The 14,530-nt window shown below is 45.7% G+C and overlaps 1 protein-coding gene across 1 annotated transcript; it reads left to right on the forward strand.

Annotated features, from left to right (window-relative positions):
* The first annotated feature begins 1,951 nt into the window (after positions 1–1,951).
* LOC133423068 (Krueppel-like factor 6) lies at positions 1,952–8,348 on the forward strand. Its single transcript, XM_061713171.1, has 4 exons — positions 1,952–2,410; positions 3,926–4,526; positions 5,357–5,480; positions 6,535–8,348. Exons 1-4 carry the CDS (start codon positions 2,309–2,311, stop codon positions 6,584–6,586), a joined length of 879 nt encoding a protein of 292 aa, XP_061569155.1. The 5' UTR covers positions 1,952–2,308; the 3' UTR covers positions 6,587–8,348.
* The last annotated feature ends 6,182 nt before the right edge of the window (positions 8,349–14,530 follow it).

Consider the following 14,530-nt stretch of genomic DNA (forward strand, 5'->3'; position numbering starts at 1 on the left):
ATAACGATGATAAAGCTGCAGACCTGGCCTCCTAAGATAAAAGCTGCCATGCAGGACTGCTTGCATTCTCTAAATGCTTCATGTAAGAGGTCTTCTGAAGGAAGTGATTACTGCAGCGCTGCCCACTAATGCCCCAGCGGGACCTGACCGTTCACTTCCTTATTCATCAAACCCATACAGTTGAGCCCTGGCAACTTTGGAAAAGCATGAGTAATGAGCGGGGCTGTTGTTGTGAAACGATAAGTTGTTAAGTCCGTCTCATCTCTCGCAGTGATGAAAAGTTTTAACTGCTCCTTGAGATGGGCTGTTTACTCCTCAGACTAAAAGGGTCCACTGGTTGGAAATAACAAACAGCAGCACTGGTAACATGGAAACAAAAGTGCATGAGTGCAGGCCAGCTCCAGGCTTCAAAAGACACCCATCGCCATATGATCAAATCAGATGCTGGGGATGACCAATCTGACCCCGCAGCACAAAGGGCGCTCAGTTGTCTGCTCGGGCCAGCAGCAGAAAAAGACTGCCACTTGGAAAACAACGCAGCGTCTGTGTCGAAATGTTTATCTCATGAGGGAATGTCGTGCCAGGTCAGGGAGTGACTTAACAGTCGTGCAAGCGGAGATGCCACTGTAGCACGGGAGTAGCTACTCCTCCAAAGAGGAAACGATAAGAATGGGTCGGGGTGACGTAGCGCCACGGACAAATATGTGTTGGAATGCCACCGGAATGAAGCGTCACTCGCGGGAGAATGCGGTCGGGTTTCACCGGACATCAGAGGAATTCTGGGTGTTGCAGTCGAGCTATGTTGAAAATGTTCTGGCTTTGATAAACATCACAGCAAAGCCTGGTCTTTACACTACGGTTTGACCTTTGTGAAAAGCCAGGTTTTCATGTTTAAAGGAATCAGAGAACGGCATTTTTTTAGCTGTTTTAATCACGTGAAGTAGAAGTTACACCTCTTCAGACACAGTTTAACAATTAAGTCACATCATCACAGAAGATGTGCCAAATAAAGACTTTTTCTGTTTTTTTTTAACCAAATATAAAACATTTTTGTAATCTTTATAACAAAATTGTCTCTTTAAAAACTCCCCAATATTGCATTATGAATTGATCAATAGTGGATTAATCAACACATCACTTTATTTCAAAACGGTTGGGACTTCCATGTTCCAGCTTTGTCCACAGTCACTCGTATAAATTGGTTATTCCTCTCTTAAATCATCTGAGGAATAATTATTTGTTAATTTATACTGGATTTTTCCATGTATCATAATATCTAAACTGGGGTGAAACAAATGCTTTAACTTTTAGGAACTACTCCTGAATATTAATTCTGCCTTCTGCTCTTTTATGTGCAAATTAGGTTAGAAAAATAGTTTTCTCTTAACTAATAAACTGCTGCACTTGCCAAACCTCTGCTGGAGAGCAGCTTTTAATCTTTTCAGCCCTTTTTGGTGGTAAAGCAGAAGTGTAATGTTTAACTTATGCCGTCAGTCAGAGAGAAGTGAAGACGAATGCTTCCTGTATGTTGCTTGTGAAAAACATAATAACATCCTCTCAGATATTAGTCACCGCATCCCAAGACACGTCTTCCCTGAGTGGAAATTTCAGAGGCTGAAGTTTCAGCTTTTGAGTGAACTCTGCCCCTCTGTGAAGCAAAGTGTTACAAGCGCTACTTTTGGACAAAGTTACACAGAAACATGGTCGGTCCGGCTCACATACGCTGTCTGTGGCCAAACGGCGCAGCCGAGCCGGCAAGAGCAGACTAGGGGGAGAGCAGGCGCCGTCGCCGGCTTATATACACGCCTATAAATAGCCGGCCAATCAGCGGCGAGCAGGGGAGACTCAAACGCACCAATTAAGCCGGAGCACGCTCCAGATTGGTCGAGTGTGAGATCATTGCCAATCCCTTACGCCGCCGGCCGCTGATTGGCCGAGGCGGGCCACGTGGTCCGCGGGCGCGGGGAGGCGGGGCGGCGGACGTCGAGGTTTGAATAGGGAAGTGTGGCTCTCGCAGTCGAGCCCGTGCAGCCCAGCAGAGAGTCTGCAAACACCAAAACACCGTTTAGGACCCTCGGAAACAGCGATCAACACCAGGACCAGGACCAGGACCCTCACACAACAAGTCTGCAACCGTCATCTTGCGGAGGATCGCTCTTTTTTTTCTCCGTCCTTCGCCGCCTCTTGGCTTGTGTTGGGTTTTTTTTTTTTTTTTTTTTTTCTAGAAAAATAAAAATAACAGAAGAAAAAAACATTAGATCGCAACTCTGTGGTTCTTTTTAGACAGTTAAGTTCGGAAGCGAAAAACATGGATGTTTTACCGATGTGCAGCATCTTTCAAGAACTTCAAATAGTTCACGACACGGGCTATTTCTCAGCCTTACCGTCCCTGGAGGAGTACTGGCAGCAGGTGAATATGAGCCTCTGTTTGGGCGCAAAAAGCATGTTTCATGCTCCGATTTTGATTTAAAATGGTCCTGAAGTTAAAAAAATTAAAAAATATAAATATGTATATGTGTATGCATGCATGTAATTCCTGTGCGCAGGTTTAAGCCCAGGTTTCATGTGTTAGACGGCGCCTCTCCGTCCACTTGACTTGCTTTTTAAAAAAAAAAAATATTTTCCACAATGTGTTTGATGGTGAGGTTTTTGCCAGTCTGAAGTGGATCAGTGTGCCAGTCTGACAGCTGGAGTCCAGGCTGTGACACTGAGCACGATCACGACCTCTGCTCCTTTTTAGACAGATGTTGTCACTCCTGAATCCACCGCGGATGTGGGAGGAAATGATGCCTTTTTTAAACCAGTCAGCAGTTACTGTAGCAGAGAATCTGATGCATCACGCTGTGGGGCTATTTCTCCTGTCAACAACGCCAGACTCTTGCCAAAGCTGACTTTTTTTTTTAAAAGCTTAGGCTGCATGATGTTTGTCTCCGAGAGCAGCATCTGCAGCATCCCTGGATGTGAATGGGCTCCCCTGCATGACAGCATCAAATGTCAGACCCCGGCCAATTCTCTCTCTTGCATGAGTAGACACCCGGCACAGCTGGAAAATATCGAGCAAAGGCTGAGAGAAGAGAAGCCTCCAGGAAAATATTTATTCTGCATCTGCCTTGCCCCAGCTGCCGTCTCCCAGCACCGACTAATGAACACCTTCCAGCTTTGAAACTTTAATGGCCTCCAGTAAGCAGATTGCGGGCTAGTGTATCTTTTTACGGCCGGGGCCGGAGTGGTTGAGGAAGGATGTGATTGCATGTCAGTGGCGCGCATGAGGAAAAGCAGCTTGAATGGCCCTTCTGATGCTGGAGGGGGGAAGTTGAGCGGCTTCCTTAAAAGGACTTTAAATTTGTTCAGTGAGTCATGGCTGCGTGCTGAAATGACAGTGTTGGTTTGGTGCAGGAGAGCTGGACTTCAGGGAGATGAATATGGCTCACTTCATGATATGATGGATGGGATGAAGCTGGAGGAGAACAAGCATAAGCAGTGAATTTATGTGCAAGCATTTGCCATGCAATTTTTCCCAACTGATCATTTAAAATGAATGCAGTAAGGAAGGAGGGGGGGGGGTCTTCTGGACAGGTTATCTGAGCACATCTGCTTGCAGTAGCAGGAGAAACTGCCTCATTTTAATCCAGATATGTAGTACTAGTATAAATAATGTGCACATGTAGCGTCTATCTGCTATTTTTTGCTTGGTTTTCATTCATAAACAGCTGCAGCTCTGAGCCTGATCCTTAACAGCACAGGAATTTCCTGGGTAGCACTTCCTGCTGTAAGCGTTTAACAAATACTACACCACCAAACGCGTGTTGGGGATGTGCACATGCATGATTTAAGAGGATTTCCCTCGCAGAAGGATTTTGCTGCTGCTGCTGCGACTGAACCGTCGTTCTTACAGCCCTTGTTTCTTCTCTCCTCTCTGGAGCAGACGTGCTTGGAGTTGGAGCGCTACCTGCAGAGCGAGCCCTACGTCTCCACGTCGGACCTGAAGTTCGATGGCCAGGAGGACCTCTGGAGCAAGCTCATCCTGGCCTGCGGGGACAAGGCCAAGGCCGACCCCAAGCTGCCCCGGCCCCACGACGAGGACAATCAGGACAGCCCCATCTTGGACAGCCACAGCGTGAGCTCGGACGCCAGCAGCGAGGCTTCGGACAGTTCCGAGGAGCTTTCTCCCACGCACAGCTTTAGCGCCAACCCGCTGGGCTCCGTCTTGGTTGGCTCTGGACCTTTTAGCCCCTCCGTCATCAGCACTCCCCCGTCGTCTCCCGAGGCCCACTTGGAGGCCGGCGCCGTCACGACGAGCGGCTGGGCGGCCGTGCACAGCGAGCTGCACTTGCCGGTCAAAATCAGGAGCGGCGCGGGGGCGGCGGGGGCGGCGGCGGCGGCCAAGGGCACGGAAAAGACGGGACTCATCTGCGGGGACGCGTCGCCGGACGGCAGGAGGCGGGTACACCGGTGCCACTTCAACGGCTGCCGCAAGGTTTACACGAAGAGCTCGCACCTAAAAGCACACCAGCGCACTCATACAGGTGAGCCCCGCACGTGATGTGTGTCAACACAAACGTCACAGGGAACGGGGGCGGCGATGCTTTGGCAATTCATTTGTGCAGCTTTAAATTGAAGAAAAAATGTTATGGGTTTTTATTGAGTGGATGCTGGAAGTGCTGTTAATTAATTCTTCCACCTTAATGACATTATCCAGCCATTGTGTAACGTATTTAAAGGTCCACATCGCATGGTGTCCTCAGCTGGAGCGCTGCAAGCATTAGCTCTGCATGGCTGGATACCTAAACTGTGACCTAATCTATCTGGAATGTGACTGACTGAGCGAGTGAACGCAAGGGAGGGAGGGATGGGGGGGGAAGGAGGGAGGGAGGGATGGGGAAATTGCACATGGGAGATAAAAGGACTTCAAAACAGATTGAGTTTCACCATGGGAAAGGGGTGAGTGGGCGGGGAGCCAGGGGGAGCCAGGGGGCGCCGGGTTCGGGGGCCTCTGAATGGTCATTTGAATGTTTCTTATATTTGATTAGCAGCGTGAAATTGCGTGTGTGGCTGTTTTTTTTTTTTTAATTCCCGCGTCCCACGTCCTCGTTGCGAAGCTGCTGGCACTCTTGGCATGTTTTTCTGCGTGGCGTTAAACGCAGAGCTGAGCCCACAGGTTCAGGGGAATGTGAATGTGGGGCTGCGTGGTCGCGCCGCCGCCTGCCCCCCCCCTCTCCCTCCCTCCCTCCCTCCGCCTGGGGCTCCATCGATTTGAATGTATTTAAATGGCAACCGGAGCAGGAGAGACGACGGGTTACGTCAGCGGCTGCTGCCTGTTTGCTCATCTCACCGCCTCCCATGCTTCCCTCTGCAGGTGAGAAGCCGTACAGGTGTTCGTGGGAAGGCTGCGAGTGGCGTTTTGCACGGAGCGACGAGTTGACCAGACACTTCAGGAAGCACACTGGGGCAAAGCCCTTCAAATGCAGTCACTGTGACAGGTAAGCCGGGTCCCCACTCTGCACATCGCATCTCCACATCCATGAGATCATCCAACATCATCCAACGTAGCGACGGACATCTTTAAAGATGGAAAGCTTTCACTCAAGATTTAAGCTCTTGGTAGTGATCCATTAGTTTCTAGGTGAATTTTGCTCAGAAAGTGAATAAAAAGCTAAACTAAGTCTAAAAACAGGAATCAGAGAATGATTGAGTAGTAGGGCTGTTCGATTAATCGATTTTAAATCGTAATCGCGATTATGTAATTAGAACGATGTTAAAACATGAAAATCGTAAAATCGATTTTTCACTTTTTTTTTTTTTTTTTTTTTTTTTAACCTTGTCTGCACACATATTAATGATTGATACCATATTAATGATTGATGCAAATACCTCTCAATACCTGCGACAAGTGCCCCATTACACACCTCTACCTCCTTCATGGGTTGCATTATTATTTAGCATGCAAAGACCCAGTTTAGTTTAATTAGAAAATGTCTTGTTTTATTTAATTGGAAATATAACTTACTGTATGTTTGCAAGTGCTGATTTGCTGATTTTTTTTCAGAGATAAAACTTTATATTTTATTATATTTTTTAAAACTTTTTTTCAACTTATTTTACAGAGTTTTGCACTTTATTCATTCATTTTTGGTTTAATAAGAGCAAAGTTTGCACTTAAAGCCCAATGGGGCAAATGTTCAATAAAAAAACAGCATATTTGAAATCATTTCTTTGCCTTTTGTCAATTCACAAAATAATCGTAATCGTAATCAAAAATCGGATTTTGAGAGAAAAAAATCGAGATTTTATTTTTGGGCAAAATCGAACAGCCCTAATGAGTAGTTTATCTTAAGGAAATTGTATATATTGAGTATAATCCCCTTTAAGAAGGTGTTAATTGGAGGTGTGTTGGTTTAAACTGGCCTCCTTTATCTTAATTATAGGCAGACTTCCTTAGCTAAGTTTTAAACACCCGTGACCTGCTTTTCCTTCTTAACATTTGACCTCCTTCTCCTTCTCCTTCTCCCTCTTCTTCTCCTCCTCCGTCCCCAGATGTTTCTCCAGGTCTGACCATCTGGCTCTTCACATGAAGAGGCACATCTGAACGCAGGGCCAGCCGCAACCAAGCAACGCAGCGAAGGGGATCCTTTTCCTTTTTCTTTTTCTTTTCCTTTTTGTTTTCTTTTTCTTAAAGTGGAGAGAGAGAAAAAACCCACCGACGCCACCTCCCTGACCGGCCCCCCTCGGCCCCCCTCGGGCCCGGGCCGCCCCAGAGCGGGAGTGGCGGGAGTGTGCGTTCCAGCCAAAGCATGCCGTTTTGCACCATTACTGAAACCCAGTGCCTCCGGGACCTCTCCGTTGGGAGAAAAAAGGCGCTCTGAAGGTTGTTTTGTTGCAACAAGAGGACGAGTTCGTGGATTTTGGGGGAAAAAGACGCCGTTTTTGTTTGGGAAGGACTCCGAACATGCAAAAAAAAAACACAAAAAAACAACAAAAAAAACACAAAAAAGACCAAAAAAAAACTTTAAAAGAAGGAAAAAAAAAAATGTAGACACAAGCGTTAAGAGTGAATGGCTTGTATGTGTGGTGCATGATGTTTTGGGGACATCTCCCGGACAGCAGATACACTGGTACTTTACAAACCTGTCTGAGGTAAGCATGCGTGCACTGTGAATGTCTGTGATTGGCCGACCAGCCGCCCCCCCCATCCCCCCCCACCATCCCCCGGAAAGACTAAAGGAGGACAGGATTTTGGGAAGAAGGTGGATGATACGGGGCTGGTACCAACGTCGCTGTGGACTTAATGGGTTCCTGGGGGGGCGAGGCGGGGAGGACGGCCCGGCCCATCGTCTGTCTGGCACCCAGACTCTTGAGGGAGGACGATGTTGAGGCCTCGGGTCGGACCAGAGATGGAGACCCTTCTGGTCAGTGACCCGAGGACTGAAAAAAACTAAAAAAAAAACCCAATCCTCCCTCCCAATGGGTCACTGTATGACAGGAGCTCTTTTTCCTTGTTTTTGGTGCAGCTACTAAATGTGCAATGTGTTATGTAGCCTGGTTTATTTTATTATTTTTATTTTTTTTTTATTACAAACTACAAAGCTCATTTGTAGTCCAACTGTATAAGCTGTGTGCTTAGAGGTAAAAACACAACTATACTATAACTTCAGTATCATAGACAGGTATTGCATGGATCTAGGGGTTTGTTCATTTCCAGTTTTCACTGTAATCAGGACTGCAAATAGTTTCAATAAAAGTGCAGCTAAAATGCGAACGGTTAAATGTTACAATATTGTACATAAAGCCTTGATTTCTCTTCTATTCATCCACCTCCTTCATCCTGGTTCATCTGCTTGGGATTTTCTCGACGGCTCACTGGTTCACTCATTCATTCGATGCCTCAAGGACTAATTTTTTTTTGCTTTTCTTATTTTTGTGTACTTTCTTTATATCTAATAATGCACTGTTGACCTTAATGGTGCCTTATGCAAGTGACTCGGCCCTGCGGTGGCAGCGGCTCCTTCCCTTGGGATGTCACGTTTGTTGTCCGGATGATTTTTGACAAGCTCGATCAAGGCTCAGTTATGAATGATCTCGTACCTCCTTTTTGCAATAGTTAATTTTTTAAAGTGATTTATTTTATTATTTTTTTTGGTAGGATATTATGTTGTTAAAATGTAAATGTTAACAAAAAGTACCTATTCTTGAGTTGATTGCCTTTATTTTCGTTGTTGTTATTTGTATCTGAGGTCGCGGCGCCATTTTCGGTGCAGTTTCCCAGTTAAATTAAGTCAAAAATTGTATATAAGACAAAATGCTGTATGTGAAGAGCACTTAAATTCATTTATTAAAGGCGATAACTACTGTGTAGTATGTACTCGAGTCCATCTCACACAGCACAAGGGTACAAATGGCTATCTTAACAAAACAAAAAAGACTAAATTCGGTGCTTCTCCTCTTCCCAAGCATCACTGTCGCTGCCCCAGTGCCCCTCCCCTCCCCGGCCTGTCCCTCCATCCTTGCAAAAAGGGGACTGAAGAAAAAAGCTAAAGATTTATTGTAATTAACAGGCTGCAGTCGGACAGGCCTCGCCTTGTACTGCCTCTCAGTAATGAATTGCTAAAGGCTTTGTTGGCATGGACTCTGTCACAGACTGCTGACTGTGTAGGTTTGTTATTGACCTGTCTGGAGAGCGTTGTTTTAGCCAAGCTGCAACAGTATTATGGAAAGCGTGGCAGGGACGGGTGGGGGCGAGAGGGGGGCTCGTGGGAGGAGATGCACATCAAGCACTGACAGTGCACGGGGGAATTGGGCAAAATATAAATAAATAAAAGGGTGACATTGGAGGTTGGAGGAGACGAGGCCTGGGATCGTAGCGATCACTGCTTCGCCGTGCACTGACATGTGCTTCCTGCTGCAGATCAGCGGCCCTCGCTGCAGGAATTCAGTGTTGCAGCAAGTCGCACCGTGGCGTGCTCCAACATATGGATTTCGGATGGCTGGGAGTGCAGGAGACGGGGGGGGGGGGCATTGAGTGCAAACTTGAAACTGCTTGCTGTGGTGGATTTGGGAGTGCTGGCCGTGTCTCTAGTGCGTAAGGAGCAGCAGTATCCGTTCTGCGAAAGCAGCAGCCGATACTGTTGGAGTGATAATTGAGCCTTGATTTAGCCCCGTGTTTCTGCTCGCATCTTCTCACAGCCCTCATCATCTCTTTCATCCCACCCCCCCCCCCAGATGTTCTGTCATACACACATACACACACAGCTCTTTGTTCTCAACTGAATCTTTGTATAACAAAAAGGAAAAAAAAAAAAAAAAAAAAACTTTTGTAAAATTGTTATGTTTATGCTTTACAAAATTTTTATTTGAAATTGTTTTGCAAAATTGTTATATTTCTGTATGAATGTATTTTTTATTGGAATAATAAGAAATTCTTATCTGACCTTGGCTGCTTCCTCTGTCTCATTAGTGGAGTCTCCTCGGTCGGTTGTGGGTATTATTGTGGAGGTTTGCAGCTGGTTTGGGGGTTAACGGCTGCGTTTCATCTGCATCCTGCCCTCCGGTGCTACGGACACATTTAGATAAGGAAGCGTGCACGCGTATGTGCAAGGGCAAAACATGTCACTTTAAATATGTTTGTGTTGCAGCTGCTAGAAGCCCTGGCCAGCCTCACCTCTTCCTGACTTGTAAATACAGTATAAAAATATCTTTTATTCTCTCCAATGAGCAAATTAACATCTTTGGAGACAGAAACCTGCTGAGCCGAGTCTGCGTTGCCCCCCTCCCTGCAAAGATAGCTCCGAAAAGTTTGGAGAAAATCCTGCTGCAGCGGTTTGAACCTTTGAAAGTGTCTGACTGCTCACTCCTTAGAGCTAGCAAGCTCTCATCAAAGCAGTATAAATAATTTATCTCCATCTCTTAGAGCCCGTGGCATTTAATTAGAGAGCCGCTTTTATATATTTGTTAGATAATTACTCTACTTGACATAGATAATGATACAAAACAGTAGTGGATAAACCAAAGAGCCCAGTTTAAGTTCCAAGCTAACATAAAAATAAATAAGAAAAGAAAAGGAGAAGACGTGTTTCGTCTCTGCTCCTCTGCTTTATGGTGATGACTTCGAATGGGCAGGCAACTTATTAGCACCTCTGATTTCCAGTAAAAGCCTTGTGGTTTGTAAATGAAGTTTGCCTGCAGTTGGTAATTAAGCTCGCTTCGGAGAGACTCGGCGCTTCGGGGCGTCGAAGAGGCGGGTTTTTGCCTGAAATGCTGCAGCTCCTTGATCTCGCAAAATTACTGCCCCGCTTGATTTGTCAACACCGTGTTTTCCAAAGCATGCATAAATGCACCAGCAAGGAGAAAAGGAAAAGAAACATATACCTCAATAAAAGCTAATTCTGCCCCCAAACGCCCCCAGAGTCCGGGGGTTTTTAACCTCCAGCCGGCTCGCATCCTCGCAGTACGAGTGGAACGTCCTCTTCTGAAGTGGACCGTGATGGATAAAGTTGCACTGAGACAGCACGCTTCCTTTGATATATCCAGCGTTCATGTCCACCACATGCTGATATCGTAAAAAAAAGTCTCTAATCCAAAGGATTACTGGGGGGAAAAAAAAAGAAAATCCACCACTTGCAGTTGTCACACATGCCGTCTCAGTGTCTCAGGGGGGCGTAAACGTGACCCTGTGTCCTACGACAATATGATGGAAATGTGCTCTTTGTCATTTTCTCAAGGGCATTTACTCACACTTCTTTCTTGAATATGGTAATCCGGTTTCATCGTTCTGTGCTAGATTCATGTAACGTCTTTTTGGACTGCATTTTCATCACCGCTGTTGATGTGAGCGAGAGACGACCGGGGTGAGAGTTCAACGTTGATCTGGCTGGTTTTTAAAGGCGGTCAAAGACAGGAGACCGCGGCAGCTCCACGACGCTTCCTGAAGGGAAACAAATATTCCTTCAAATGAGATTGATGTTTTGAATTGAAAGAAAGTCTTCTGTGCAGTTTTGAAAATTACATGCATCATAAAAGCGGACATGTCTTTGCGTTAAGCTCAAATGAGTTATTTTAGACAACTGCAATAATCTTTTTATTATAGTAAAGGCTATGGCCTCCTTTGAATTATTAAGGTTTCCAGTGAAGGTTATTAATGACTTTGTGGATCAAACTCTCCGTACACTAAGCCAAGAGTTGTGTGCACAGTTGATACTGACAAAAACATCTGAAAATTTATGTTTTTTTTATATTATTTCATTAGAAAGAATACTGCATTTGTATCATTTCCCATTAGAATGAATGAAGTATCATTCAAGTATTCAATCAGTGCAATTCAATTAGTATAAAAAAAAAGGATCTAACCCTTCAGCCGAAGGAAACACTGCGATATACCTCACAGCGAATTTCCTTGATCATTATTTTGTCATGATGATTAAAAGATGAGAACTGTGATGAGACGTTACTTTCACACCAGCGAACAAAAACTAACCCTCGAGCTAAAATATGGACAAAGAGATAAATGAGCTAAATGCTGTTCTAACACAGTCAAACGCATGTGAGTCTGGGAAGCTCAGACCCGACTAACCGGACCCGGTCTGCTGATTCATGCCGCCGTTCCTTCCACTTGAGTCACTTCCGTCAGTGATTATATCTCATGTCAGCAGCACAATTCAAAAGCGGTGCATGTGTGGGACAACGTGGTGGCAGGGACAGAGCGGGGCAACGTGCACTAATGCCATTTACAAAGAGATGAGCTAACGAAACGCCGCTAAAAGCTGCGGGTAGCGTCAGGGATGCATGTGTCGCTTTCTCATTGCTGCAAAAAGCAGTCAATACATTTCCCATTGAAACTCTGCAGTAGAAAGCATTTAGCTGTGGTTACACTGCTAATGGTGAGAGACAGCCATGGCGCTCAGCCAGGGCTTTTTTTTTTCATGCTAACTTGATTTGCTGATGGCCACATGGTGTGCATTTGGGAGAGAGCAAACAGTGCTTTGTGCATCCCGTCTGGAATATATGACCACGACACCTGTAACCATGGTACTGCAGCCTCTGCTGATAACAAGACAACTATATACTGCTTTTTTAAAATCAGCATATATATATGAAGCATCTGAAATTTGTAAAGAAAACAATGCGAGGCAGAAAATCTGGGTCCTCCAACCAAGACTTGTTATTCATTTTAAATGATACCATATTTATTCTGTTTAACTGAAATGCCACAAATCGTGAGAGATCACAGTTGTTTGTTATCGCGATAAATCCCAGCGCCAGCCGAGAAGATATTAGCATATCTGCGGTGTGTGGAGTGCACCGTGGAAGTTCGTCTCGTCTCATGTGCTCTACTGAGCTGGTAACCCTGACGACGACGGCGGCGGCGGCGGCGGCGGCGCGTGTTTGTCAGAATAACTCCAAAGAGTTGTTCGGCCCGTGCCAGTTGTATCGGTGAATCCCAATGAATGTGACTATCTCTAACGACATAATTGCAACGGGATTAATATTTTATCATTCCCTTTCAAGCGGAAGGCGTTCCAATTGTGGATAGTAAAATAAATCATTATCCAAAATTGCTGTGAAATAACAGAGACGCTTGCAGGAGTGAGAGTTCCTCGCCTCAGTCTGACGCTCACACACACACACACACACGCACGCGCACACGCACAAATGAACTGTGATCGAGGCACACAGTGAGTTAAATGAGGGGAAATAATAAGGAAAGAGGAGGTTATCAGGCTCTGAGCCTTGTTCATTCAGCCAGCCAGACTGCAAGTCATCACATATGCAGACTTCACTCCAGCATCAGGGCGCTCTCTCCCTCTGTTAATGGAGTCTATTAGGATTTGGCTTGGGGGGGGGGGGGGGGGGGGGGGGTAAGACGGAAATCAGAGGTCAGTGACCTTCCTTCATGTTTTTGGCTTGAGAGAGCCACAACAGCGGTTGCCAACACTGTGCCATTATCACCGCCATCACCTGCCCTGTCCTCTCCGTTGATGCTATCTACCTCCCGTTCCAGTCCTGACTGTATCTGCATAAAGCCGCATCGCTGTGCTTTTGTCACATTGCCAGCCTAATATTAATCCCCCTCCTTGGATCTCGCCTTAAAAAAAAAGGCACATTTCCTTTAATGAACCCCTAGAGTAAATTAGATTCTACGTCTAATTACCATGTTGGAATTAACAGAAGACACGAGCGAGGATTGCGAGGAACATTGCCCCACAACAAAAAACTGCCGGATTACGTTTATTTCCCATCTTCTTTTTTTTGTTTCGTATTTAAGTCCAAGAAACATGAAGAGCTGCGGAATCTTTTCTTTCTCTCCTTTTCAACACGGATTAATTTGTAGTTATCTCAAATTTGGTAGACTGCTCTTGACGAAGCACAGTAATGGCTTTGTTTTCGACGGAGAAACACTGCAGCAGCAAACAGGGAGGTTACTAGAAAACCTCTGGTTGCTGATTCAACTCACAGAGAACCACTGAACCCGTCTGAATCTAACGCTAAATGTTTCTGATGACCGGTGCTGGACAAAATGGAAGAGCATGTACCGCCTTTGAAAGACAGGCTGAAGGAATCGTAAGCCATAATAGTTCCACCTCCATGCTTTCCAGAGGGCGGAGTAAATGTGTGTAAACACTCACCGCCCACTTTATTAGGTACACCGGTCCAACTGCCCGTCAATGCAAATTTCTAACCAGCCAATCACATGGCAGCAACACAATGCATTTAGGCATGTAGACATGGTCAAGAGAATCTGCTGTAGTTCAAACCGAGCATCAGAACGGGGAAGAAAGGGGATTTCAGTGACTTTGAACGTGGCATGGTTGTTGGTAAAAGACGGGCTGGTCTGAGTGTTTCACAAACTGCTGATCTACTGAGATTTTCACGCACAACCATCTCTAGGGTTTACAGAGAATGGTCCGTAAAAGATAAAATAACCGGTGATCCAGTTCTGTGGACACAAATGCCTTGTGGATGCCAGAGGTCAGAAGAGAATGGCCAGACTGGTTGTAGCTGATAGAAAGGCAACAGTAACTCTAAAAACCACTCGTTACAACCGAGGTATGCAGAAGAGCATCTCTGAATGCAAAACACGTCGAACCTTGTGACAGATGGTTAGCTGACAGACTCCTGTCAGCTAAGAACAGGAAACTGAGGCTACAATTAACTCAGGCTCACCAAAACTGGACAACAGAAGATGGAAAAACGTTGCCTGGTCTGATGAGTGTCAATATCGGCTGCAACATTCGGATGGCAGGGTCAGACTTTGGCATCAACAACATGAAAGCGTGGATCCATCCTGACTTGTATCAACGGTTCAGGCTGGTGGTGGTGGTGTAATGGTGGGGGGGATATTTTACTGGCACACTTTGGGCCCGTTAATACCAACTGGGCATTGTGCAAACATCACAGCCTACCTGAGTATTGTTGCTGACCATGTCCATCCCTTTATGACCACAGTGTACCATCTTCTGATGGCCACTTCCAGCAGGTTAACGCGACGTGTCATGAAGCCGAAATAATCTCAGACTGGTTTCTTGAACATGACAATGAT

This window comes from Cololabis saira, chromosome 22, assembly GCF_033807715.1.
Source record: "Cololabis saira isolate AMF1-May2022 chromosome 22, fColSai1.1, whole genome shotgun sequence".
NCBI lineage: Eukaryota > Metazoa > Chordata > Actinopteri > Beloniformes > Belonidae > Cololabis > Cololabis saira.

Coding starts and splice junctions, on each gene's coding strand:
- LOC133423068 (XM_061713171.1), top strand. CDS start 2,309: ATGGATGTTTTACCGATGTGCAGCATCTTTCAAGAACTTCAAATAGTT. Junction 2,411..3,925: donor TGGAGGAGTACTGGCAGCAG/GTGAATATGAGC, acceptor TCTCTGGAGCAG/ACGTGCTTGGAGTTGGAGCG. Junction 4,527..5,356: donor ACACCAGCGCACTCATACAG/GTGAGCCCCGCA, acceptor TTCCCTCTGCAG/GTGAGAAGCCGTACAGGTGT.